The sequence below is a fragment of the Chelmon rostratus genome, chromosome 5 (assembly GCF_017976325.1).
Source record: "Chelmon rostratus isolate fCheRos1 chromosome 5, fCheRos1.pri, whole genome shotgun sequence".
NCBI classification, from domain to species: Eukaryota; Metazoa; Chordata; class Actinopteri; order Chaetodontiformes; family Chaetodontidae; genus Chelmon; species Chelmon rostratus.
In genome coordinates, this window is record NC_055662.1 from 14,058,785 (window position 1) to 14,081,979 (window position 23,195).

At 39.8% G+C, this 23,195-nt stretch overlaps 1 protein-coding gene across 1 annotated transcript; it reads right to left on the reverse strand.

Moving 5' to 3' along the window:
- Positions 1-320: 320 nt before the first annotated feature.
- tars1 (threonyl-tRNA synthetase 1) lies at positions 321-19,604 on the reverse strand. Its single transcript, XM_041936658.1, has 19 exons — positions 19,454-19,604; positions 17,302-17,379; positions 16,094-16,284; positions 14,903-15,026; positions 13,958-14,082; positions 13,069-13,186; positions 12,920-12,984; positions 11,788-11,866; positions 11,420-11,566; positions 10,242-10,340; positions 7,642-7,808; positions 6,632-6,794; positions 5,151-5,288; positions 3,071-3,148; positions 2,879-2,979; positions 2,464-2,568; positions 2,164-2,236; positions 1,064-1,178; positions 321-934 (listed from the first exon to the last, which is right to left on the reverse strand). Exons 1-19 carry the CDS (start codon positions 19,511-19,513, stop codon positions 786-788), a joined length of 2,175 nt encoding a protein of 724 aa, XP_041792592.1. The 5' UTR covers positions 19,514-19,604; the 3' UTR covers positions 321-785.
- Positions 19,605-23,195: the final 3,591 nt, after the last annotated feature.

Below are 23,195 nucleotides of genomic sequence, written 5' to 3' on the forward strand. Positions count from 1 at the left end.
AACACAACTGATAAATAATGTAGACTGTTAGCGGGGCGTATGGCCATGTATTGAAGAAATCTCTTCTTTCCTGCTCTCTTAGCTCATAATATCGATTTCAGCCCATATTGACTTTGTCAGCTGAGCTGTTACTTTATTGCTGTAATTATTTTAGCTCATGTTAACTGTCTTTTTCTCCACATTCTGACAGAGTTGACTGACGGACAGACTCGTTTTGCAGCAGCACATCTGTAACACGATTCTGAGGGAGGAAAAAATGCTGCTGAAATCTCACCACAGAGAAAAGGTAAATCTTATAAAAGCATAAAACACAGGTTGGCTCAGGAATAGATTGTTTAATTATCAAAACTGTAACTTGTGTACAATTCCCTGAAGAAACAAACCACTGATATAAACTGGTAAGACAGTATTACAAACCATTTCCCCTTGGTTTTAATTTCATCATGTATATGGAAAAGGTTTTTCAGAGACTTTTTATGGTACTATTTATTCATTGTACGGCTGCGCAAAGACCTGATCGCATCAGAGCTGGCTGTATTTCTGTAAATGCATTGTGCATCATACCATTAGTACAACAACCATGAGCCTTGATAACCAAAAACAGAGTGATACAGTTAAGAGACAATGGAAGACACCACAAAAAGAAGATGTTCAGTGTGATTTCAAGGAGATAAAAAAGCAGAGAATAGGCACCAGTAGTTTTATCCCTCATCACAACCTGATTTCAACCACATGGCCGGTTACTTTGGAAAGAAGGACAAACTGAGCAGCGAGTTTGAGAAAGTTCAGAAATCCTCCTCAGCGTTTCGGTTCCTGGTGGTCTTAAGCTGTTTCAGACGCTCAATGCACTCCTCCACAGTGCGCTCGCCGTGGACTTTGTTATCCCGGGTGCGTACATTCACAGTGTTACTCGTCTTCTCCTTCTCTCCCACCACTTTTCAGAGAAGGGAAACAAGCAAAGAAGACAAAAGAAATCAATATCTAGATGGACGGCAAGACAGAGATACCAAAAGTAAAGAGAGGAAACGGAAGGCGAAGAGTGAGAGAGCGCGTTGACACTGACCCAGGATGAAGTTGTACTGCGCCAACTGTGCATTTCTGATCTTCTTGTTCAGAGTGCAGCCGGCGTCAAGATCCACATCGGTCATGAAGCCGCTGTTGTGAAATTCCTCCTTGACCTGCCGCATTAACCAGAGAAACACGCAACAGTCCATGACAGCATGTTTTAAAAGTTCCATAATATCAGGGATCTGGACAAGCACATTTTCAACAAGCTGTCCACTTGGCTGTAATGAATAATACAGATTATATTTCTGCCACCATTATTATCACAGAGTGTGAACCTGCTGTCTTTTCCTTATCAGGACCGCACAGCTGTTTACTTTACTAATGGGCTTCTGTGCAAGTAGCAATTTGTTCAACACAAAATATAATCAAATTCCTGTTCCACGCATTTTAATGGCAAACTCAAGTTTATTACAACTTGGGATTTGTTTTTGTAGCTCTGGCCAACGTTCCGTCAGTTGTAATAGCATTGTACTTGCTAACAGATGCTCAGAAAGATTGTGCTCAAGCCAACAGGCTAGTCAAATGTGTGTAGGAGAGAAAGGCAAATGATGAATGAAAATGAAAATGAAATTACGGCCAAAACTGTCTGTTCTAGTTCAAATTTGACCTATTCTGCTTCCTGTAGGTGTGTGGCTAAACTGAGAGCTTGATCACAATCTGTATGATTATCTGACAACTTGTGTCTTTTGCCAGGTTGGACCTATTTTTAGCAATGTTGCCACAGTCTGAGACCTCAGCAATTACTTTGGTGAGCGCAATGTAATCATAACTTCAAGAACCGATGGCCTGAGCTCTGAAAATACAAGCAAAGTTGTACTAAACTACAGTTTTCTTTTAAGTCCTTTTAAGGTTGCAAAAACAGGAACTTCAGAAGCAGTGGCAGTATTTTATGTGGATTCATGAGCCATATTGTTCCACACTTTATGACAACAAGTATAAAGCATCACAATACTGAAACAGTAGAGCAGACTGTGTGTGCATCAGAGATAAACCACAGGCAGCTTAGTGCTGCTGAGTGCCAGGTAGCTTCAGGGTACTGTCTGTGCTGTCTCTGCAGAGAGAGTGTGGACTAAAGCAGCCGTGGTCAGTGGTTACCTTCTGAGCGTACTCCTCACAGGTCGGCCCCACGGGTACAACCATGACTTGGCGAGGAGAGAGCCACAGTGGCCTGAAACAGGACGGGAAACATTTGCATTTAATCGGTTAGCAGAAAAACAGGCAAGTGCATTCTGCAAGGTACCTGCAAATGTTTACCCCCACAGAACTGTTTTTTTAATAATTCTGTTCAGTCATCTGAAAATTATCAGTCTCAGGAAGAAATGCATCAAAACAAAAACATCATAGATTCAGCTCCTATTTGACAAATCAACCTTTCAAAATAGATTGTTTACAAACCATTTGCCTCCGTAGTTTTCAGTCAGAATAGCGATCATCCTCTCTACTGATCCCAGGATAGCTCTGTGGATGATCACTGGTCTTTTCTTGTCATCACCGTCATGGCTACAAAATCATTTTAAAGGGGGGGGAAAAAATAGGAACTCACACAGAGAAATCCACAAGGAAAACAGTGATCATTGGGACGAATTAGTGTATTCTCATCATTCGGGCTGAATTTTTTTTTTTTTTTTTTTTTTTTTTTTTTTTTTTTTACAAGACAGAGAAAAACAGTTTCATGGCAAAATGAAACAAAATCTATAGCTGTAGCCTCTAAGGCAGCTACTTCTCCAATGTTTTATATGAAACTTCTATCTCTGGTTATGTTAACTGTGCTAGAGGTTTAATTCTGTAATACAGCAGCTACGGTTGCTACCTGACAAAGGTGAGATTAAAGCGGATGGGGAGCTGGAAATCAAGCTGAATTGTGGCACACTGGTGGTACCGGCCAATGGCATCCTTGATCTGAATGTCGATCTGCAAAGAAGACATTCAGACACAAATGATCGTAAGTGCCCCTCCTGCTGTTACACAGCAAAGTGTGTCATTACTGCAGCACATGACTCACCTTTGGTCCATAAAAAGCTCCATCGCCAGGGTTGAGAACCCATTTCTCCCCAAAGTCATTCAAGCTGTTCTCCAGTTGCTGTAAAAACAAACACTTACTGCTTTGTTACTGTTTCGATGGCTGACCAACATGCAAGCAAGCAGCGGCGTTCAGCAAAGCTGTACACTTAGACCTGACATTTTCTTCATCTGGAACTAATCACTGAACTGAGAAATGTTAACGTCTCAATAATATTTTATGGTTGCTTGTGGGAGTTAATGAGGTGAGGGAAACATGCAGCAAGCTCTGTTCTAGTCAACTATGCCACGTTTACGAGTCAGTTTTTTGTGTATATAATTTTTCCACCTTTGTGCATGTAAACATTAATCGTAAAAAGTCAGTGCTGAATTTAGGAAATGTTTTCCCAAGAGAAAAGTGTTGTGATAGGTCAACCAAATAGTTGTACAACAAGCCATTATAATTCTGTTCTCTTGTTCTCACAACTCCCACATATTATACTGGTCGTACTCACATTATCCTTACTATGAGGAGTGAGAGTTAAACCATTATTAACACATGTAGTCTGGAAGAAGCAGCACAATCTCTGTACTGTAGTCTTTAAGTCCTCTGGCCTGTTCTGTCCATCAGCGGACTACACAGTGTTAAATATTTAAATAGTTACTGAGGCCACTGGATTGACTGTTAATCAAATAACATGCTAAAAATAAGCTCCACTTTCATTAGTAATGCCCTGCTTCCGGCGGGCGAAAGACGTGCTTGAAAAAGTTGGAATGAAGCACTGAGGACAGAACAATGACACCACTCTGTAAATCAGGGAAGGAAATTAAAAGGAGACCTTTAAAGTTTATAAAATACAATTAAGTTAAAATAAAAAGTAGGACAAGTAGAACCAGTTATGAGTCTGCATTACATCCAGCTACATTTTACCATGTTTGGTATTAAAGTATGATTTTTGATCCACTGCATGTGATTTGTTGGAGCGTAATGACTCAGTAAACTTTTCCTGGTGGGTTGTGGGTCAGAAAAATTGAGCTTTTTTTGTTGACAAAACAGAGGATACATTTTGAAACTCAAGAATATTTTGACACCGAGCGGCCTGCAGTAGATGAAGAAACCCAAAATGAAATGAGATCATCTGTATGGTAAAAATATGACAATCGATGAAGGTAACACGTGGTTGGGGGCAGCGAGGCATAAAAAGTATCATCTTCTGCAAGACCGAGCAGTTTAAAAAACACAAAACACAGCAAAACAAAGCAATCAAATAACTTTGTGGCACAAATCGAGTGTTGTAGTGTGCACTGCTGGTGTAATATTTCACTGTTAAAATAAAGCAATACCTCTAACAATCAGATAAAGAAGAAAACAAATGGCACATGAAGACTAATCTCGCCCTGCTGTAAAATTCAATGCACGCTCTGTCTCTGGCAACAGCCACCTTTTCATCCATTCTGAGCCTGCCAGACTAATAAATATCTATGTGCTTTATATACTGTACTTGTGCTCCTGATAAAACAATACAGTTTACTTGTGGCACCTTTACCCAACAACTGTCATTTGGTTTTGATTTTACAGATTCATCTGTTAAAGCGGTCCCAACAGAGACCCTCGCTGTGTTTCATCTACTGCTGACAGCACCAAGCAATAAAGACTAATTATAACTCAGTTCAACTCACTCACTCTTGTCATCACTGAGTTTAAGTTAGATTTAAACATTACCTGCTCTCTCTCAGAGCAACTTGGAGCTGAACCCAAGATGTAAAATATAGAGCTGGTCTACAGAGAGTGAATTTGATTTGATAGCAAAGGCAGACAGCGATAGCACTGATGTAGAATCACTGAACAGCGTTTTCTGATTCAGAACTGATAGCACTTCTGCAGAATAAAACTCATTCATTTAAATATAAACGTTTCTCCGGGTCTAAAAATCAGACTCTTCAATTTGCTGTCTGTGAAGGGGGTCTAGAATTTCCATCTAGATAATATCACAGATCAGCATCTTAATTCTCCGGTGAAACTTTTGTGAGAGTGCCACTCACATTCTCAACCAAACGAGAGACACAAGAGGAAGTCTGATTACCTTTTCTGCTTTGTCCCAGACGTCTGGGTCTCCCAGGAACTTCTCCGGTCTTGTGGACAGGTTGAGTTTGAAAGTGAAGCCAAACACTTCATAAACAGTCCGCAGGAAGTCCAGGCAGCCCTTGATCTCCTCCTCAATCTGAGGTCAAAAACAAGATGTAACAGAATTTGTATCATGCATCTGGACATGGCTGCAAGTTTAGAATAATTTCTGGTGTAATGAGTGATTCATCTTGTTTGTTCCGGTATTACTAAGAAACAATATGTGGATAAACAGCTCAGCTTATTGGACTTCATATATTTAATAAGTGAATATTTACAGTAGCTAAAGCTCAGTATATGATATGGTTAAAATTTTGCTGCTGAGGTACCAGACACTGACAACTTAATTCAGGTACAAAATAAGAACACACCGTCTCCACTCTGTTTTTAAGTTTGTTTGAATTTGGTCACAAACATCAGCAACAGTACAAGCAGCACTTTCCAGCTGCTGCAGTCAAAGCGAGAAATTAAAAGTGAAATAATTTGTGCACAAAGTGCAATCAAATAATTAACCATCCAATCCACTGCCATTACTGATACAGAGAAAACAAAATCAGTGGGATCCTGGCTGCAAGTTGCCGTGTTACCACATTTGAATCAACTAATTAAGAAATCACTTTGGTCTTCCAAAATCCTGTTTGTGTGCATCGATATTGGCAACATGAAAGGACTTAGCATGCAAGTTGCTACACCAGGCTGCAGAAGCCTGCGTCCTCTCACTTTACTTTAAAATGTGAACGACTGTTCAACATTGCCTGAATTTATTCAATAAACTGTGCCAGCAAGATACTGATGTACTGAGAGCTTTTAAAACTGGGCTTCTTTCATGCAGGAATAATAGCAAGTGGAAACATTTATCAAAGGTATTGCCAGAAAAATGTGACAGCGCTATGAATTTAATCCTGTCTTAAAGAGTACTGCACTGCACAGATTTAGCACTGCACTCCTATAACATTGTCAGATTCATGACGGACAGTTTTTTTCTTTAGTATCACATTCCATGAAGGAGAACGGAAGATGTGTTTTTTTTATTCAATGCATTCTTCTTCATTGTCAGAACCTGGCACCCACATCACCCACGATGCAACTGCCAACGGTTCTGTTGGAGATTTGGGTGTTATGCCTCAAGCAGAGATGAGGAGCAGGCTAAAGATGCCTGCTAAAATCACTCTCACTCACCACCACCTCATTATTTTCAAACTTCTTGTCTTCAGCCCAACCGACGCTGCCTCGAGCAACTTGACTTAACGTTGTTTCCTCAAATGCCCCAAAAGGCATTATATAACTTTTTCACATTTACAGTAGTGCTCTGCAAGGCTTCAATGTGTAAAATTGGTGGATTTGCCCTTTACATCAAGTTAAATGGTCCAATCAAGCCTCTTTTTTTTTATCAGACTTTAATGACTCCAAAATAGGGGTACACATCAGTGCTGGCCTCACCTGGTCCATGGTGCAGAAGATATGAGCATCATCCTGCTGGAAGCGGCGGACGCGGGTGAGACCGGTCAGGGCTCCCGACAGCTCGTTCCTGTGCAGGACGCCAAAGTCTGCCATGCGAAGGGGCAACTCCCTCCAAGAGCGTGGCCGGTGATCGAACATCAGACTGGAGCCAAACAAATGAAAAATAGACAAATTACAGCAACCAACTTCAACCTCCAAGTTATCACAATAACTGAAAATTGCTCTACTGCTGCAACACTACTGTGAAAAGCAATCAATATTTGATTCAAGTGACATCCAACACTTTGACAAAATGTGTTTGGAAGCTGAATTTTCATCTCAGTGTGGTGTCCAGAGGGGCTGCCCATGTGGCTAGTACAAAGATTGGAACAGTAAAAAGGAGATAAAAGATTTGAATACAAAGAGCTGCAGTCTGGCTCTTTACACTGCAATGCAGCATTCAGCAGCAAATTGAACTGGGCCATTCAACGACTGAAAACATGGCAAGAGCATCAGTCCATTACAAGATGAGCAGAACTGGATGACAAACTGTTGTAGCAGTGAAATGTGAAGCTATTTCACAAAGACTGAGTCAACTACTGATAACAAAAACCCCTGTGCAAACTCTTATAAAGCTATTCAAGTGTGGTAAGACACTGCTTAATGGTTGTCACTGTTTGTCATGTTACTGTGGTCGAATCTTTTTTGTAGATATTATTATATTGTGCAGAACTGAAACATTTTGTATCGTGACAACAGAGACTGAGCTGACTAAACGCATTTAATGCTGGAGAAAACAAAACAATCACTGTTCTACAAACACAGTTTCTTTGATTACAGGCAGAAACCAGCTAAAAATATCTATTTCACACTACCTACTCGATCCACAGAGTGTAACAGAAGGGGGTGCGTTTTCCTTTACACTTAATGTTGCTCTTTTTGTAGTTCTTTGCTGATAATAAAACCATACTTTCAAAACAACTCTGAACATGAGGAAAAGGAGGCCTCACCAGTGTCCCGGGCAGTTCATGGGCTTGAGGGCAAAGGTCTCCTTCTCGACCTCAAAGGAGAACATGTTCTCGCTGTAGTGCTGCCAGTGTCCAGAGGTCTGCCACAGCTTACTGTTGTAGATGTTGGGCGTCACCACCTCCTGGAAACCCCTCTTCCTGTACTCACTCTGCCAAAGACAGAAGAGTCTTAATGTAATCTTCTTAATGAGAAAACCTTGTTCTGAGTTTCTAGCACCTCAAGCAACTCAGCTTCATAATGCTTTGTGCACATAACAACAACAAACAACTGCTTTAAACAGTATTTGTCAACACCTGGGGACTCACTGATAAACAATGCATATCCTCGAAAACATACATACATAACTCTGCAAGCGAAGGCTGAGACCTCAAGCTACCTTTGAGAATGTTTATGCTGCATACCTGCATATTCACATCCCAGCTTGTTTGCACATTACACAGGGGATAAAATATGGTAAACAGAAAGGAAAAGGTAGTCATTAAAGGGCAATTCACTTTTATAACAGGGCCCCATTTTACATATTTTAGGATCTAAATGACTAATAAGTACAAAAAGTTTTGGAGGTAGTCCAGTAGATCACCTCAGTCGGTAGCTGTGAAACAAGCTGCAATAGCTGTGATGTTTGTAAGCAAGTGCATCGACTATAAGAACTTGTTTTTGCCACTAACAGATTAAGTATCATTAATTAATAAACTGTCCATTAATGCACCTTGGGTATTGATTCTTAGATGTATCGGGATTCAATCTTCTAAGATTATGTCTCGATGTAAAAAAGACGACACTGGAAAAATTTAAATATTACAGATTAACACCAATATCAAAAAACACGGGTGACGCGGGTGCTTTTGGAGAGTGGAACTGGCCACCATAACATGTGAGATGCAACTGTTATACAGAGTTATATCAACTGTGTGTTATATCAGCTAACTAGCTAGCAGCTACCCCACTCATTCCAATTTGTGGTAGCTCGCTTGATCTGTTTTTTTCAACTATTGTGTCTGTACAGGTGGAAAAATGCTGCCTTAACGGCTTCTTCTTCCTCCTCCGCAATTGCTCAGTTGGATGCTCCCAGTCGAGGCATTTTCAGCTTTGCAAGGTGGGTTTTCCGTTAATAGCGGCTAACATTAACAGACTGTTTTTGCACACTGACAGTCAGATGACAGCGATGGGACCAAACACTGATGTTGTTTTCATCTATCAGCACTGCTCATTGGGATGGAAATTAAAATCTGCGTATGCATATAGTGTTTCATGTTATCAAGTGATTCAGAACTGGCTCAAGTCCATGTTAATTTACTACATGGATGCTGCTACAGGCACACTGTTCCTTTTCTTGTTGGTTCTTTGCAATGCTGAGAAACATGCTGGCAAATGTAACCTTCCAGCTGACACATCTCTGCCGTTTCTTTCTATTACTGTATTCAAAGACAATAGAAGTAAACGCATCTGTTTATTTTAATTATGGATTATTACAAATATGTTGCGTTTTAAACGTAGCAAGCAGTCACAGTAAGAAAAAAATAAATCATGCATAGAAATCAAACATTTTCGCACATCATGGTGCATCAATAATCATGCTGTCATCGCATTGTAGCTTAATCAGATTCTAATCGTGTGATGCCTACAGAATCCTACCGCTATCTTTTGTATGAGTCTATACATTTTTAGGAAAAATCCTACTCATTCTGCCTTTGAACAGACAGTCATATGCTCCACAAATATTTAGATGTTCTAGATATGTTGTTGTTGTTTTTACAAGCAGACCTGTTTTATGAACACATCTCATTACTCTAAACTCCTCAGTGTGAAATCAGTTTTACCACATTAAGGTGAAATTGCTTCTGATGCAACTGTATTAAAACTAAGAAAGTGAAATGTTTTAAATCAGACTGATTTTGGGTTTCTTTATGATGAACAGGTGCAGCAGAATGCTGTCAATCACGTCTGTTTTACACATTTCAATTTATTCCTAATAATTGGCCATGAATAATAAGATATTTTTCATAAATAGTTTCATAAATAGGTTTGTGTTCAAAGGTAGACTTCACCCCAAGCAGGGTTTTTCTATTACCTGGCCAAAAAATGAGAAATGTCATATTGCAAGCATTGATTAGATGCGTGATAATCTATTTACAGCATTAGTGTTGTGGAAAGCGTGTATGGATAAGAATTTGCATTTTATTGTATTCGTGTATGCGCATCATCATGTTTTAAAATGCTTTAGTTGTGAAACGATAATTTTATATCAGCAGACTTGATTCATTTGGCAACAGTTTATCAGTTTCAAGATCATGACATAAAGCTGTACCATCATCAACATACAATCAAAACTTTTCGTACGGTGCATAAAGGAACATGAAGCTTACGGTGATTTTAAAGTGTATCAAGATATCTCATGAACATATAAAGCCATTATTATTGCACCAGCCAACTAAAGGTCGAAATCTGTTCTTCCCTTGTCCTCAGGCCTCTGTGCAAAGTTAAACTTTCTGGCTCAAAGGCTCTGTCTTTTTTTTATGACTTCAAGTTTAGAGTGAGATCACAGCAATTACCCACTGTGGGTCTGACAGCTTTGACTTACTCTGATGAATTCAATCAGGGTGTTGTAGAGGAAGGCTCCCTTCGGCAGGAAGAAGCAGCTCCCTGGACTCAGGTCATGGAAGAAGAACAGGTCCTGCTCCTGAATGAATGAAAAAAATAAAATAAAAAAGTTGTCAGTGTGAAGGAAAATTAGAAAGACTACCACTCAGAATTAACTGGTTTCAGTTAGAAATAATGCAACAGCTCATCAAATAAGTCTGACAGTGTACTCGGTCTCCTACTCAGTTCACTTTTCCACGTCTGCTTTTATAATGAATGAAGCAACAGGCAAATCCTGAAATGTCAAATTTCCTCGCCACAACGAAGTCACAGATTATTTTATGCCAATAAAAATAGCATTAAAGATTTTGGAAAACAAGTTGGAATGCTGTGTAAATGTAAATAAAAACAGAAGGGCACAAACACTGTTTTACAAAGTGTTTCTGAGCCCATGTAGTAACATCCTTTGTACAGTCACGTGTTCACAAAGTGGTTCACCTGCTTGTAAACAACTGAGCCTTTCCAGGATGCTCCTTTCCAATCACGATACTATCACCTGTTAACAATCAACCTGTTTACCCGTGGAATGATCCAAACAGGTGTTTTTGGAGCATTCCACAACTTTCCCAGTCTTTTGTTGCTCTCATCCCAACTGAAAATGGGTCACGGATAGATTTTTTTAATCATGCCATTCTCCACATTTCTTTCTCTTTATATATAAATAAACAATACGTGTAAATGAACAACTTTCTTGCTATTCAACAAGTGTTACTTTCTGAAGTGATTGTCTCTGAACTTCAAGAGCTCTTCTTGTTGTAGAGTTATGGTTTCTTAGGAGAACATTTAACTGTACTGCTGCAAATGCACCAGGCATACTTTTCACACTCTTCAGAAATGGCTTTTGTCTGTTGGATAGGTGTGACTTGGTAAAAACCAGACACACATCAAACCCAACCCTGACTCTTACACTATTCTACCTGTATCTCATATTTCTTTTGGATGAAAATCATCACTACAACTCTGCAGTCAATCACAGCTTTGCAAACTAAATGGATAAATACCAATATCCTGTAAATAACCTTCATTTGTAAGAATAAAACCTGGAAGAGACAGTCCTAAAATGAATATAGACATCAACTGTTTTGCTAACCCACAGCCTCTTCACATTTCAGTTCATACCCGGCCTAGTTTGCGGTGATCTCTGTTCTTGGCCTCCTCCTGAAACTTCTCCCACTCTTTGAGCATTTTGGGGTCAGGGAAGGAGATTCCGTAGATTCTCTGGAGGGTTTCCATGTCCGCCTTTCCTTCCCAGTATGTAGACGAATTCTAGCACACAGCAAGAGGACTATGTTAGCTCTGATCATTCTTTTGGGTCCATCAAATCCCTTGAGAATAAAACATAAGGTAACTGTGCTCTAGAAATGGGGACAGATGAGTTTACTGCCACACATTCGGGGCACAGACTGCAGTACTTGAAATCCTACTGGTTTACCCACATTTACAGGAACAAGCAGTTTGCACAACATGAAACTGAAAACAAGACTCACCTTGTGGACCTTCAGTGCCTTGATTTTCCCAGTATGTCTCACATGGGGCCCCCGACACAAATCAATTAAGGGACCACACCTGAAATGCAGAGTACGTATGAGTAGGGCTGCAACAAGTCGATTATAAAAATAGCTGGCAACAATTTTCATCACACATGGCATGGGCTGTGACAATGCTGTGGTCTTCTAAGGTGGGGGTAAGCCACGCTTTGTGTAGCTTACTTGATGAATTTCTGGCCGTTACATTTGTGTTTATTTATTTCATCCCAAAAGAAACTTTAGCCACATCTGATCAAACATATATTTGTTACAGTTTCCCTTTATTGTCAGTGCATGGCTGCATCTCCAATGTCCATTTATTTTAATTCTTTTTTTTTTTTTTTTTAAATTGCAGTGGCCTTGTCTGTATACATGCCAAGTTGTTTGAAAGATCACTGTATGAAAAGGAATCCCGAAGGAATACGTTTTGTTTTCTGAATAAAATTCTGGAATAATGAAAAGTAGCTTTAAAAAAAAATCAGATGATAATAATAAATAATTAATTGAAGTTCTAACTGACAGATCAATTGATCATCAAAACAGCTTCAGTTGCAGCCCTATTTGTGAGGGTTGAGTATGTAAAAAACCAGTTGTGTTTAGGATGAGGCTAGAGGTACTTTTTTGTCATTGTTATGAAATTTATAAAAGACCAAAATTAAGTACGTGTTAATCCGTCTCTCAATACTCACAAACATTATGTAACATGTAATTTCATTTAAGAAAAAATAAAAAGGCCTACATAAATGTCTTACAGCTGCTGGGCATTACAGCGTTTAGCAAAAATTACCCAATCAGAAGTAAATAGTGTATTTGTATGGGTCTATTTTCAGTCAAATTTGGTGCACTATTGTGTGGTTAAGGCAGCATGATGGTGTAGATGATTGAATCAACGTAAAATACAGGGGCCATTTTCATCATAATGAAGGGCACCAATGGTCCAGAGGAATAGGCTTTATATCAGGCTCTGGCAACACAGACAAAACTTGTCAGAAGAATCAATTTATTCTTGTATTGTGTGTTCTTCTTTTATTGTGATTTATTGATGCCACAAAAAAGGTTGAATAGCACCAGAAATCTACCAGACCAGACTCACCTGTAAACTGTGGTAGTGGGAGTGGTGACCTTCTCATTCAGAATGCGACACTTAAACTTGTTGTACTGTCGGGGAGGAGAGGCGGTTTTAGAGTTATGTTACTTATGAAATATTCCCCATTTTTGGGATATGTTTGTGTTTTCACATACCTTGAACATTTCCAACAGAGTCTCCTTCTTTATCTCCAGCCTCTCAAATGGCTGCTTCTCCTTGATAATTTTCTTGCACAAGTTCTCCAGACATGGGAAGTCATTGCTTGATACACCCCTGTCCAAAACATCAAAAGATAAGCACAATGAGAACATGTCATCCAATGACAATGACTGTCTTAGGTAGCCCTACATTAATATTAAACTGCCTTCAATGCAAAATTTAGTCTGCCAGTGTTTCTCGAGGGCATCGCTAATGACCTTTTGTTCTCAATGTAATTCTGTGACTTCCAGAAACTGATAACCTCTGCCAAGCATAGGCAAATAGTTAAAAGTCCTTGGCTTTAGTGCTTGAGCAATGTCAAAATACCCATGCAAAAAAAATAAAATAAAAAACATTCTCCAAGAATGCCATTAGCATAAAATGACTTCATTAAGGAGGTTGTAGAATTAATTAGACAGCACTCCTCACGCTCTCCTGCTGCCTGAAGCAGGGCGAAATGCATCTGGAAAGGTCAAGTGAAAAAGTTGTTTATGAGGAAGAAGTGTTCAAATTTCTGAGGCTGTCTCAACACATTTTGAAACCTGCACAGAAATAATCTGTAGTTTTGCATTTTGAACAGATTTGCTTTAAGGCTTCCAATCCTGTAGGCAGATATAGAACGATGTCATTTTAAATCCACAACCTAGAAAAATCCAGCTTGACAGCCTCAGTGTCGCAAGTGTCATTAGTGTTACAATCCACCTATTCTGTGTTTGCCACCAGTCTCAGACAGTGAACTAGACTGACAGCTGCTAAGCCTTGAAGTACACACCAAAATAACACTGACAGCTGACTAACACAACTAATTACACAGACATATCTGAACCCAAAGCCTGTGTGACTCACTCATTGTTCTCCAGGAACATGTCGTAGTAGAAGCCGTTCTCAATGGGGGGACCGTAGCAGAGGCAGCCTCCATACACCCTCTCCATGGCCTCACCCAAGATATGGGCGCTGGAGTGCCAATAAACCTAAAGCAGAAATCGCAGTACAGTCAGTACTGTTTATCAAGAATGAGAAGAATGACTGTCCTGGAAAATCACAATTGTTGACCTTCACGTCTGTGCAGAAGTTACAATCATTCACTGTGCTGCAGATTATGTTGAAGCCTTTGAAAAATTAAATCCACTTAAACTATGAAAAATCACCTCTTCTGAAAGCTGACAATACAAAAGATGTTAAAAACTGCAGATAAAACCTACTGACAAATGGTACCATAAAAAGCAAATTGACTTAGACTTCATATAGTACTATATAATACTTAATAAATGTCAGCTGATAAATGGCTCTTCTTCAGGTAAAATATTCAGCATCTTGTATAGATAATGAAGCTGAAATCGGGCTTTTATTTTAAGAACAAGTCTCGTTATTCTCTGAGACACCACTTGCTGTCACTTTTATGACAGTACATGATTGCAGCAGCGTTTTACTTTCTCACGTCTCCTCTTAATGTTCCTGTGGCTCGGACGCTTGGTGAATCACAGAGCTTCAAGGTCTATTATTGATTGTAAACCTCTCATTCATCACTTTAACCTTGCATGCTCAGGTTAGCATGCCCTAACTATAGATCAATAAGGTTGCATGTTCTGAAAGATGTTGTGCACTGGACATTGCTAGCATGTTGGAAGGCTTTCTCAGAGTTAAGATAACACATTGGCAAATAAGTATATTAGAGTACAATGAGCATCCAGAAGAAGGTGTTAAAGATGCCTTTACTATACTACACAGTACTATACTCCACTCTCCTATCACATATAAATATATATAAGACGAAGAATGAGGTAGACTTACAGCTTGAGCCTCCTCGTCATCAAACTTGAGCAACTGAAGGCTGCAGTCATCCTCTAAAGGTCTGTCCAAGTCCCACACACCGTTGTTCACTTTTGCAATTACTGTGTTGTCCGCGAGGCCCTGACTGGAGGTAAAACATGAAAATATTCCACATTAAATGGATGTGCACATTTACAAAAAAAAAAAGACATCTTATGGGACATCCCCTCAAACTACAAAATTAAAAACATAACATTACATCAGGTCTGAGTGATATTCAGACATACATGCAAATAAATATTGCGATAACCATAAGGCCTTTGAATACTGATTATCTGTTATTTCAGTTGGTCCACGCCAACTATATGTGTGAAGGACTGCACGATAGTCAAAGCTTTCAATTTCAAATGTCATTCTTTTCAGGAATAATTGAGAGAAATCTGAGATAATACTTGCTCTGTATTTGAATTTAGATAAAATTGTATAAAATAAGCAAAAAGTTTAAGAACACAATAAAAAGTAAAAGAAATAAAAAGAATTAAGGGACGCCACTTACAGTACAGTGCCACCCCTTTTAAGTTCATCCAATGCTTCTGAATTACAAAATAAAACTGTCTAATTGCCTTGGTCATGAGGATTTCAGGACCAAACAGCAGGCTTAAGGGTTAAACACACAAGTTGTATACACCAATGTGCTCATTGCATCATAAAGAAATTGCAGAGGTGGGGCTGTGGTTGGTGCTTTTAAGTCATGTGGAGCAATGCTAGCTTCAAGCCTTACAATGATGGTGGTAGAGCTGCTGACATTTCTTCATGTGGCCTTTGGTTATCGACATTTAACCTGTGATAACATCTTCTGCATGTTAGACCATGCTGGTAGGGAGATCATTCTCAGACTATCCCAAGGCAATGTTTCCTCTACTTTTTTAAGGCTAATTAAGTTTTTTGTCAGAGTATATTCTTGTCTTCGGTGGATGGTCTTAGGTTGGAGGGTGTCATTTCCAATTACTGTTTTCATAACGTGGGTGTTGCAAAGCCTTTTGAAACTGCAACAATGATAACAGGCTGCACAAATAAATCTGACAGCTAGTCTTTGGAAACTACATTCCTGAAAAACCCTTGAGCTTTTTCTTCTTTTTGTGTGCAACAATATGAAAGCGAGGCGTCACATTAAATAAAAAAATATTAGAGTGGTCCCATCACCACACTGACCTGATTCCGCAGGCCACCTGGTACGGTGTGGTCTTCCAGGACTCAGCCTCCACCACCTTTCCATCGGGCAGGGTCACCTTGATGGCTCGGCTATTCTTCGCAGCCCTCTCTGCCATCAGGGCATCGTGCTCAGCTTTCAGTTTTGTGTACAAAGCAAGACGCTCATCGATGTACTGAGGTGGTTGCGATAGCTTAACAGCAACAAAAAAACAATTAAAAAAATATGTAAATTGGAAGGCTGGTTCATGATGCTGTTTCTGTGTATACTCACAATCACGTACTAATCTGTGCAGAAAGTTTACGTCTCTCTTAAAGAAAAAAAGTCCGTCGAGGCAAGGCGAACACATCAACATATTTGAATATGTTTAGTCAGAAGAAATTTTTCTTTCAAACCATACTTATTACTTCATGATGGCTATGCCAAATATTGTGGAATTTGTATTGTAGAGTATTACATATACAACAAAAGTAACAGATTTCAGTGCCCCTTTGGACATTTTCAAGATATCATCATGATTGCCGGGCCAAAAAAGCTCTCCTGTTCCAGGAGCCTGGGACTACTTGACACAGAGACATACAAATACACTAAATACAATAGACAACAGAACCCAGGACAATAATCTATAAAATATAATTTTCTTACGTTTCTCTAGCTATCCTGTCTTCACACAAATGCATGTTCTTCATCAGGCACTCACAAACTACATGAAAGCCATTTTACTGTGGTTCAGTAAAATGAACTTGACCAGCAGTCGCATATCGAAGATAGGAAAGCCTACCGAAGAGCACAAGAGCCAATGGCAGAGCACAGCCATCGGCAAATTGCTATATGCTAGTAGACTACACGAAGAGTGATAGATGGGAAAAAAGTTTAACAAGTTTGGCCCAGCAATCCAGATGTGTAAGAATGGTATTATAGGTGAATTGTGAGATGATGGAGCCCAAAAGACTTTAACTGCAGTAGGCTAAACCCAGACACTTTAACAGGACCTCTTTATCCAAGCACTTTCCAGAACTTTGGCAAACCTACTATAATCTGATCAAAAACCTCAACAGCCATTAAGCCAGTGGGTGGCTGCTGTCAGATATCTGAGCATACAATGACAGTGATAGAATGATCTGATTTAAGTTCTAGCAAAACAAAGCATCATTATGATGTACAATAATAAAAGCATCTACATACTCTGACACTTAATTTAACAACTCACCTCAGCCCTGCCTCCAGACTCTCCAGCAGCACTTTTAGCCTTCTTCTTTCCTCCATCTTTACCACTTTCAGTTCCTCCCTGTCCAGAAATCAGAACACGAGGTTAACAAACTTTTAGCAATAAGAAAGTGGATTTAAGACAAGATTAGTACAAAACTGGTTCAGACACAATTTTGAACACTAGTTGCACAAACAAACCTACGCAATCTTTGACACAACAGTCGTAACATAGATAACTTTAGCTAACATTATGCACATCAACACACTGACACTACAAAAAAGTCTGTTATTTTAAAGTGGCTTTTGTTATTGGTAGTTATATAGCCTATAGCTCATTGCAGTTGGAACATGACTAAGGACCATCTACAACAGGGGTCACCAGCTATATTTGTCGAGGGTCAGAATTTTTCTGGTCAGACAACTTGGGGGCCGGACACTCAAATAGAATGAAATAAAAATCACATTTTGGCCTAACATTATTATTTGATGTTTATTATTTATACCTATATACTTTTTATTTTATTACAAAACTAGAGGCATTTTTGGCCTTTATCATTCAGGCTGCTATCACCTATACCACAGTCAACCACCAGGAGTGATATTTTGCCTCAATTCAATTCAAGTAAACTTTATTTATAGAGCACTTTGAAAACAAACACAGCCTCAACTGTGGGGCTGTCATATCAATCACTGTCACTGGCTTCAATGCTAATACAGTGTCAGTTAGTGGAAAGAAAAGGCCTCTTAACACAGGTAAAACAGCACTCTCAAAGGCCATGAAACGAAAAGTTAATGCAGAAAACTGACTCTTTAATGATGAATGGACTGAAAAGTACGCTTTTATCTTGCCAACCTTCCGAAATCCATCACCTGTTTGCCTCATCTGCAACGAAACTGTTGCTGTTGCAAAACAATATAATCTGAGCCGTCACCACAACACCACCATGTTCGGTTCAACCTCCACCTGCGAGGCTGCTTCTCCAACATGAACTCGATAAAAACACACGAGAGGAAGCGACTGTCAGAGCAGTCTGACAGCTGCCAGGCCTGAGGTGAAGCTGGTGTCAGAGGGGAAATGTAATTTCGCCCATTAAGCAGTGTGAGCAGCCTATTTCAGCCTTTTTTTATTTGAAATTGCTTACAGCCTACTTAACATTTTATTTGATGCGCCGAAAATTATTTGTGACATGTGTTTTGTTCTGATACCAGTTCAGTATTTACCTTGCTATTTTCAGTTATGGCAGTTGGCTTTTCTCCTGTTATTGTACTGACAAGTCTACTAGTTTGAAGCTTGTTGTGAGGCTTTGAAATAAAACCCAAATGTTAAGTAAGGGCATAAAAAAAAATGCGAAACACTAAATGTTAACCAGTGCAGCGAGTTTGTCCTCATATTGGAATGTAAATGGAGTCATAAATGGTGATAGTTCAGTTGCTTTAACAGTGACCACACGATACTTTCTCTTTGATCCTCGAAATTTTGGAATAGAGTTGCGGGCCGGATTGGACGGTTCGGTTGGCAAGAATCGGCCCGCGGCCCGCCAGTTGATGATCACTGACCTATAAGAAATGTTGAGGTAAATTCCTCATATAAATGCAAAATTGACAATGCAGAAGTGGTTCACCGGGTTTGAACGCCTCCGAGCGTTATTGACATCTGTGGGAGTGACGTTACAAACAAGTTTCAAGAGTGAGCTTTACATTACAAAATCAGTTTGGTCCATTGGATGCATGCCGATTCAAAAAGACAACATAACTGATTCATGCAAGGCCCTAGTATTTGTCTAACATGCGTGTAAACCCACCTGTGAGCAGTGAAATCTTAAATTGTAAGAATTTTAAACTAAGTTTGGCATAAGGATCACCACACTGACCATACTGATCCGTCGGAGTAAAAGGCACGTTAGCTAAACCAAGCTAGCCGAATGGGCTTGCTTAATTGCAACGTGGCACAATTTACCACCTACATTAAAACAATCAAACTAATGTTGTTATCTTGAGCCAACACAGCGTCAATCATAAAATCTAGTTTGTCGCAACGTTAGCACCACATTGCATGGTGGCTAAATGACAGCACGAATCTCACCACAGGCTAGGCTAGCTGCTAGCTGGCTAATATGACTTAAATGTAGCCGGTCACAAGACTCAAGGATCACCTTTTTCCCGGCGTCCACTTGCAATTCGCTCATTTTCTCCACGACAGTCTGGTCAGCCATAACAAGTGAAAAGCTACCCCACTTTCAGAGATAACTTCTGTGAGTCTGGTGATGTGTTCTGCGGGCAGTCAGGGTGCCGCCGGGTGAAGGGTGATGACGTTTCCCGGATATTGCGATTCTGATGCAACATTGCTGTAGTCGGCAAGTAGGCGGTGCTTTGTATGACAGAGGAAAACATCAGCCGGTCTTTGCCTCAGATTACCTCCTAAGCTTTCTTTTAAAAAGTCAGTTTAATAAAGCAGCTTTCTTTAGTCTTTGAGCCCAGTGCGTGATTGCATGCTCATGTTGCAAAGCATTGAAAATACAGTATATTCAGCAGCATCCGTTTTTTTCCCCCATAGGTTTCAACATAGGCCTATAGTATGCAAAAATATAAGGCCACTATTAATTATTTTCCAATAATAGAAGGAAATGAGTTTTCTAATTTTCTTCTGTGTAGGCTACTCAGTGTTTAAATGCCCTGGAAACCATTTAATTTACATCATCATCAGGAAAGGGGCCAGAATTTAAGATACTGAACTGAGGTCATGAATTTGAGTCCCCTGATTCACCATCAACCCCTATATGCCTTCCAGTAATAAATAAAATTAGTAATAGTCTCTGAAATGTTTTGATAACTCAAATTTGAGTGTTTTATTTATCCAGTTAACCATTTATTTGTATTTCTGTACATTTCAGATCCTTAAATTAAGGTCTAAATTGTGTTTCAAGGTATGCTGCATTCTGTCATGTATATGTCAGTTTTTGTACAAGCAAACACACAACAAGAGGTGCTAGCTTTTGTGAAACCACCTGCAGTTATGCTTGGTGTGAGCAAAACCTGCATGCACACAGTGGTCAGTGGCGCATTTTAGGGGACCACAAAAGTCTGGATAATGTATGTATAGAAACTGCATTTTCTCTTTACATTTCTTGTGATAAAGGTCAGCTTACACTTCCGAGTAAAACTGCTGGAGTTCTGTATTTGAAATACTCTGATATCATTGTTGATGTGGTTGCACAGCAGGACTACGAGAGGGATGGTGTGCATGGATTGTTAGATCAGCCTTGATTAGGACTGAACTCCTCTCTTCCATTTAATGTGAAGTATGAGTTCCTTCTGTTCAGCATCAGAGATTTTTCCCATGCACCACCCAGTGAGTGAGGCCCACAGCTACAGTGTTGACAGCAAATGTAGGAGTTTGATTCTGACAGAGCTTCTTTTGAACATAAGATCATTTATGAAGTGTAAAGATAAGAACGCCTTAAATCCAGGAGCAAACGGAGGTCTTGATTCCCACTGTGCTGCCACTGGCACTTAGTTTCAGCTGAACGATCTGTTGCTAGTAGCAACCGCTATTAGCACAGGTCAGTTACAGTTGCTCCAGCCACCAGTTTGCCTGTGATGTGCAACCAAGGAAATACTGATAAGCATCTCTTACTTGGTTCCCAAGTTCCCTTGTTCGAACATGATATGTGGGCACTTTATAATTCTACAGTAGCAGTTTTGTGATCTCCTGGATTACTGACTACTTGACAGGCCGGCCACAGTTTGTCCGTCTGGGCAGCAGGCTGTCTGATGTGGTGGTCAGTGATACAGGAGCTCCACAGGGGACTGTGCTTTCTCCCTTCCTCTTCACCTTATACACCACTGACTTTAAGTAAAACTCTGAGTCATGTCACCTGCAGAAGTCCTCTGATGACTCAGCTGGTATATAAGAGAGGGAGAGGAGGGGGAGTACAGGACACTGATAGACAACTTTGTTGAGTGGTCCGAACAGAAACACCTGAGGCTGAACATCAGCAAGACCAGAGAGATGGTGATCGACTTCAGGAGGAAGAAGATGCCTTCACAGCCACTACGGATCAAAGGGGAGGTGGGGGAGGAGGTGGAGGACAACATATACCTTGGAGTGGTGATCGACAACAGACTGGACTGGAAATCCAACACAGAGACTGTGTACAAGAAGGGGATGAGCAGACTCTACTTCCTGAGGAAACTGAGATCCTTTTAACGTGTGCAGCAAAATGTTAGAGATCTTCTACCAGTCTGTGGTTGCCAGCACCATCTCTTTGCTGTTATATGTTGGGGCAGCAGCATCAGAGCCAGCGACACCAACAGACTTGATAAGATCATCAAGAAGGCTGGCTCTGTACTTGGACTCAGACTTGAGTCTTTTGAGACTGTGTTGGAGAGGAGGACGCTGAATAAACTGTTATCCATCATGGACAATGATCAGCACCCTCTCCATCACACAGTGGACAGAAAGCAGAGCACCTTCTCCCACAGGCTGCTACAGCTCCGCTGTCAAAGGGACAGATACAGGAAATCTTTCCTGCCACATGCCATTACACTGTACAATAAGAAAAAAAAAAAAAAAATCTCAGGTCATAACTTACACTCACGGTACACTTTATTTTCTACACACTGCCATTTGCTGTATATACTCTTTTGTACAATACTTTTTATTACTACTGTTTGCTATTTTTGATATTTTATTATTATGCATATAATTTTTACTGCTTGGTATTTTGATATTTTATTATGTATAGTTTGTTCTTTATAGTCCTATTCCACAATTTTTCACTTATTTCACTGTGTGTAATGCTATCTATCTATCTATCTATCTATCTATCTATCTATCAGTTTCCTGCTAACCAAGCAGTCCGTTACATTAGCTGTTTGAGGCTAATGTGTTGCTACACCATTCTAGTTCCATAACTAGAATAGCCTGCTATTATGGAGACTTAATGCTGATCTTCTACTGTTGCTAGGCTACTTATGCACTTGCTCATTTCTACACTTAGCTCACTGCATAGCTGCACCAATAACTGAGCATAAAGACCCACATTTCTTCACTCACTTGGCTGATGGCGTGCAGGGTGTCATATGAGATAGATAAGGACTCTGGGGCTGATATTGAAAACTGGTGCTGTGGTTGTTGGTTTAGTTGATTTTGGATTGGAAATGAAGGTGCAGTTTGGGACCTTTTGTTGACACTCAGCTCAGTTAAAAATTTCAGTGTTGTGTGTTTCAGGTGTTTTGTCCTTAGGTTGGACCAGTTTCTGCCCCAGGTTGTTATTTGGCTTGAAATGTACAGGAATGTGGTGTTTGTTGAAAATCCTGAATGAATGAACCCAGTTAGGGTAACCACATGTTTTGAGTGCTTGCATGATGTGTTCTTGTTCCACAGACCAGGACCAACCCATTGCTAGTCTATTGACCCATTAACACCCTGGCCCATGTGACCTTAACAACTCACATGATAGGCACACGTCCATGACTCTGCAATAGGATAAATACCTGAGACTTCCCACCAGTCAGTTAGAATTGAAGAAGCCTTTTGGATGAGAGGCAAAACATCTTCTACAACTACAAACAAGTCCAGTTGCCCTTTGGAAAAAAAACCTTAGAAGTACCATGACCTGGATGAATGAGAATCTCCACAGACGTCTGGTGAAGTGATTCCTTTACCTCCAGTTTTGTCTGTCTGAGGTTTGCATATTGTATTTTTTTTTAAAGTCTTCTAGACATTTATCTTTTATTTTAGTCTCACAGTCCTTCATGTGTATTGTGATTGCTTTTAATTAATTTTTTAAAATTGTAGAAACCCAATTATCAAAGCCATATTTGCTGTGTTGTTGCTTATATGTCCAACATATTCATTATAAAGTATCAGTTCGCTTTTTAATCTTTAATCAG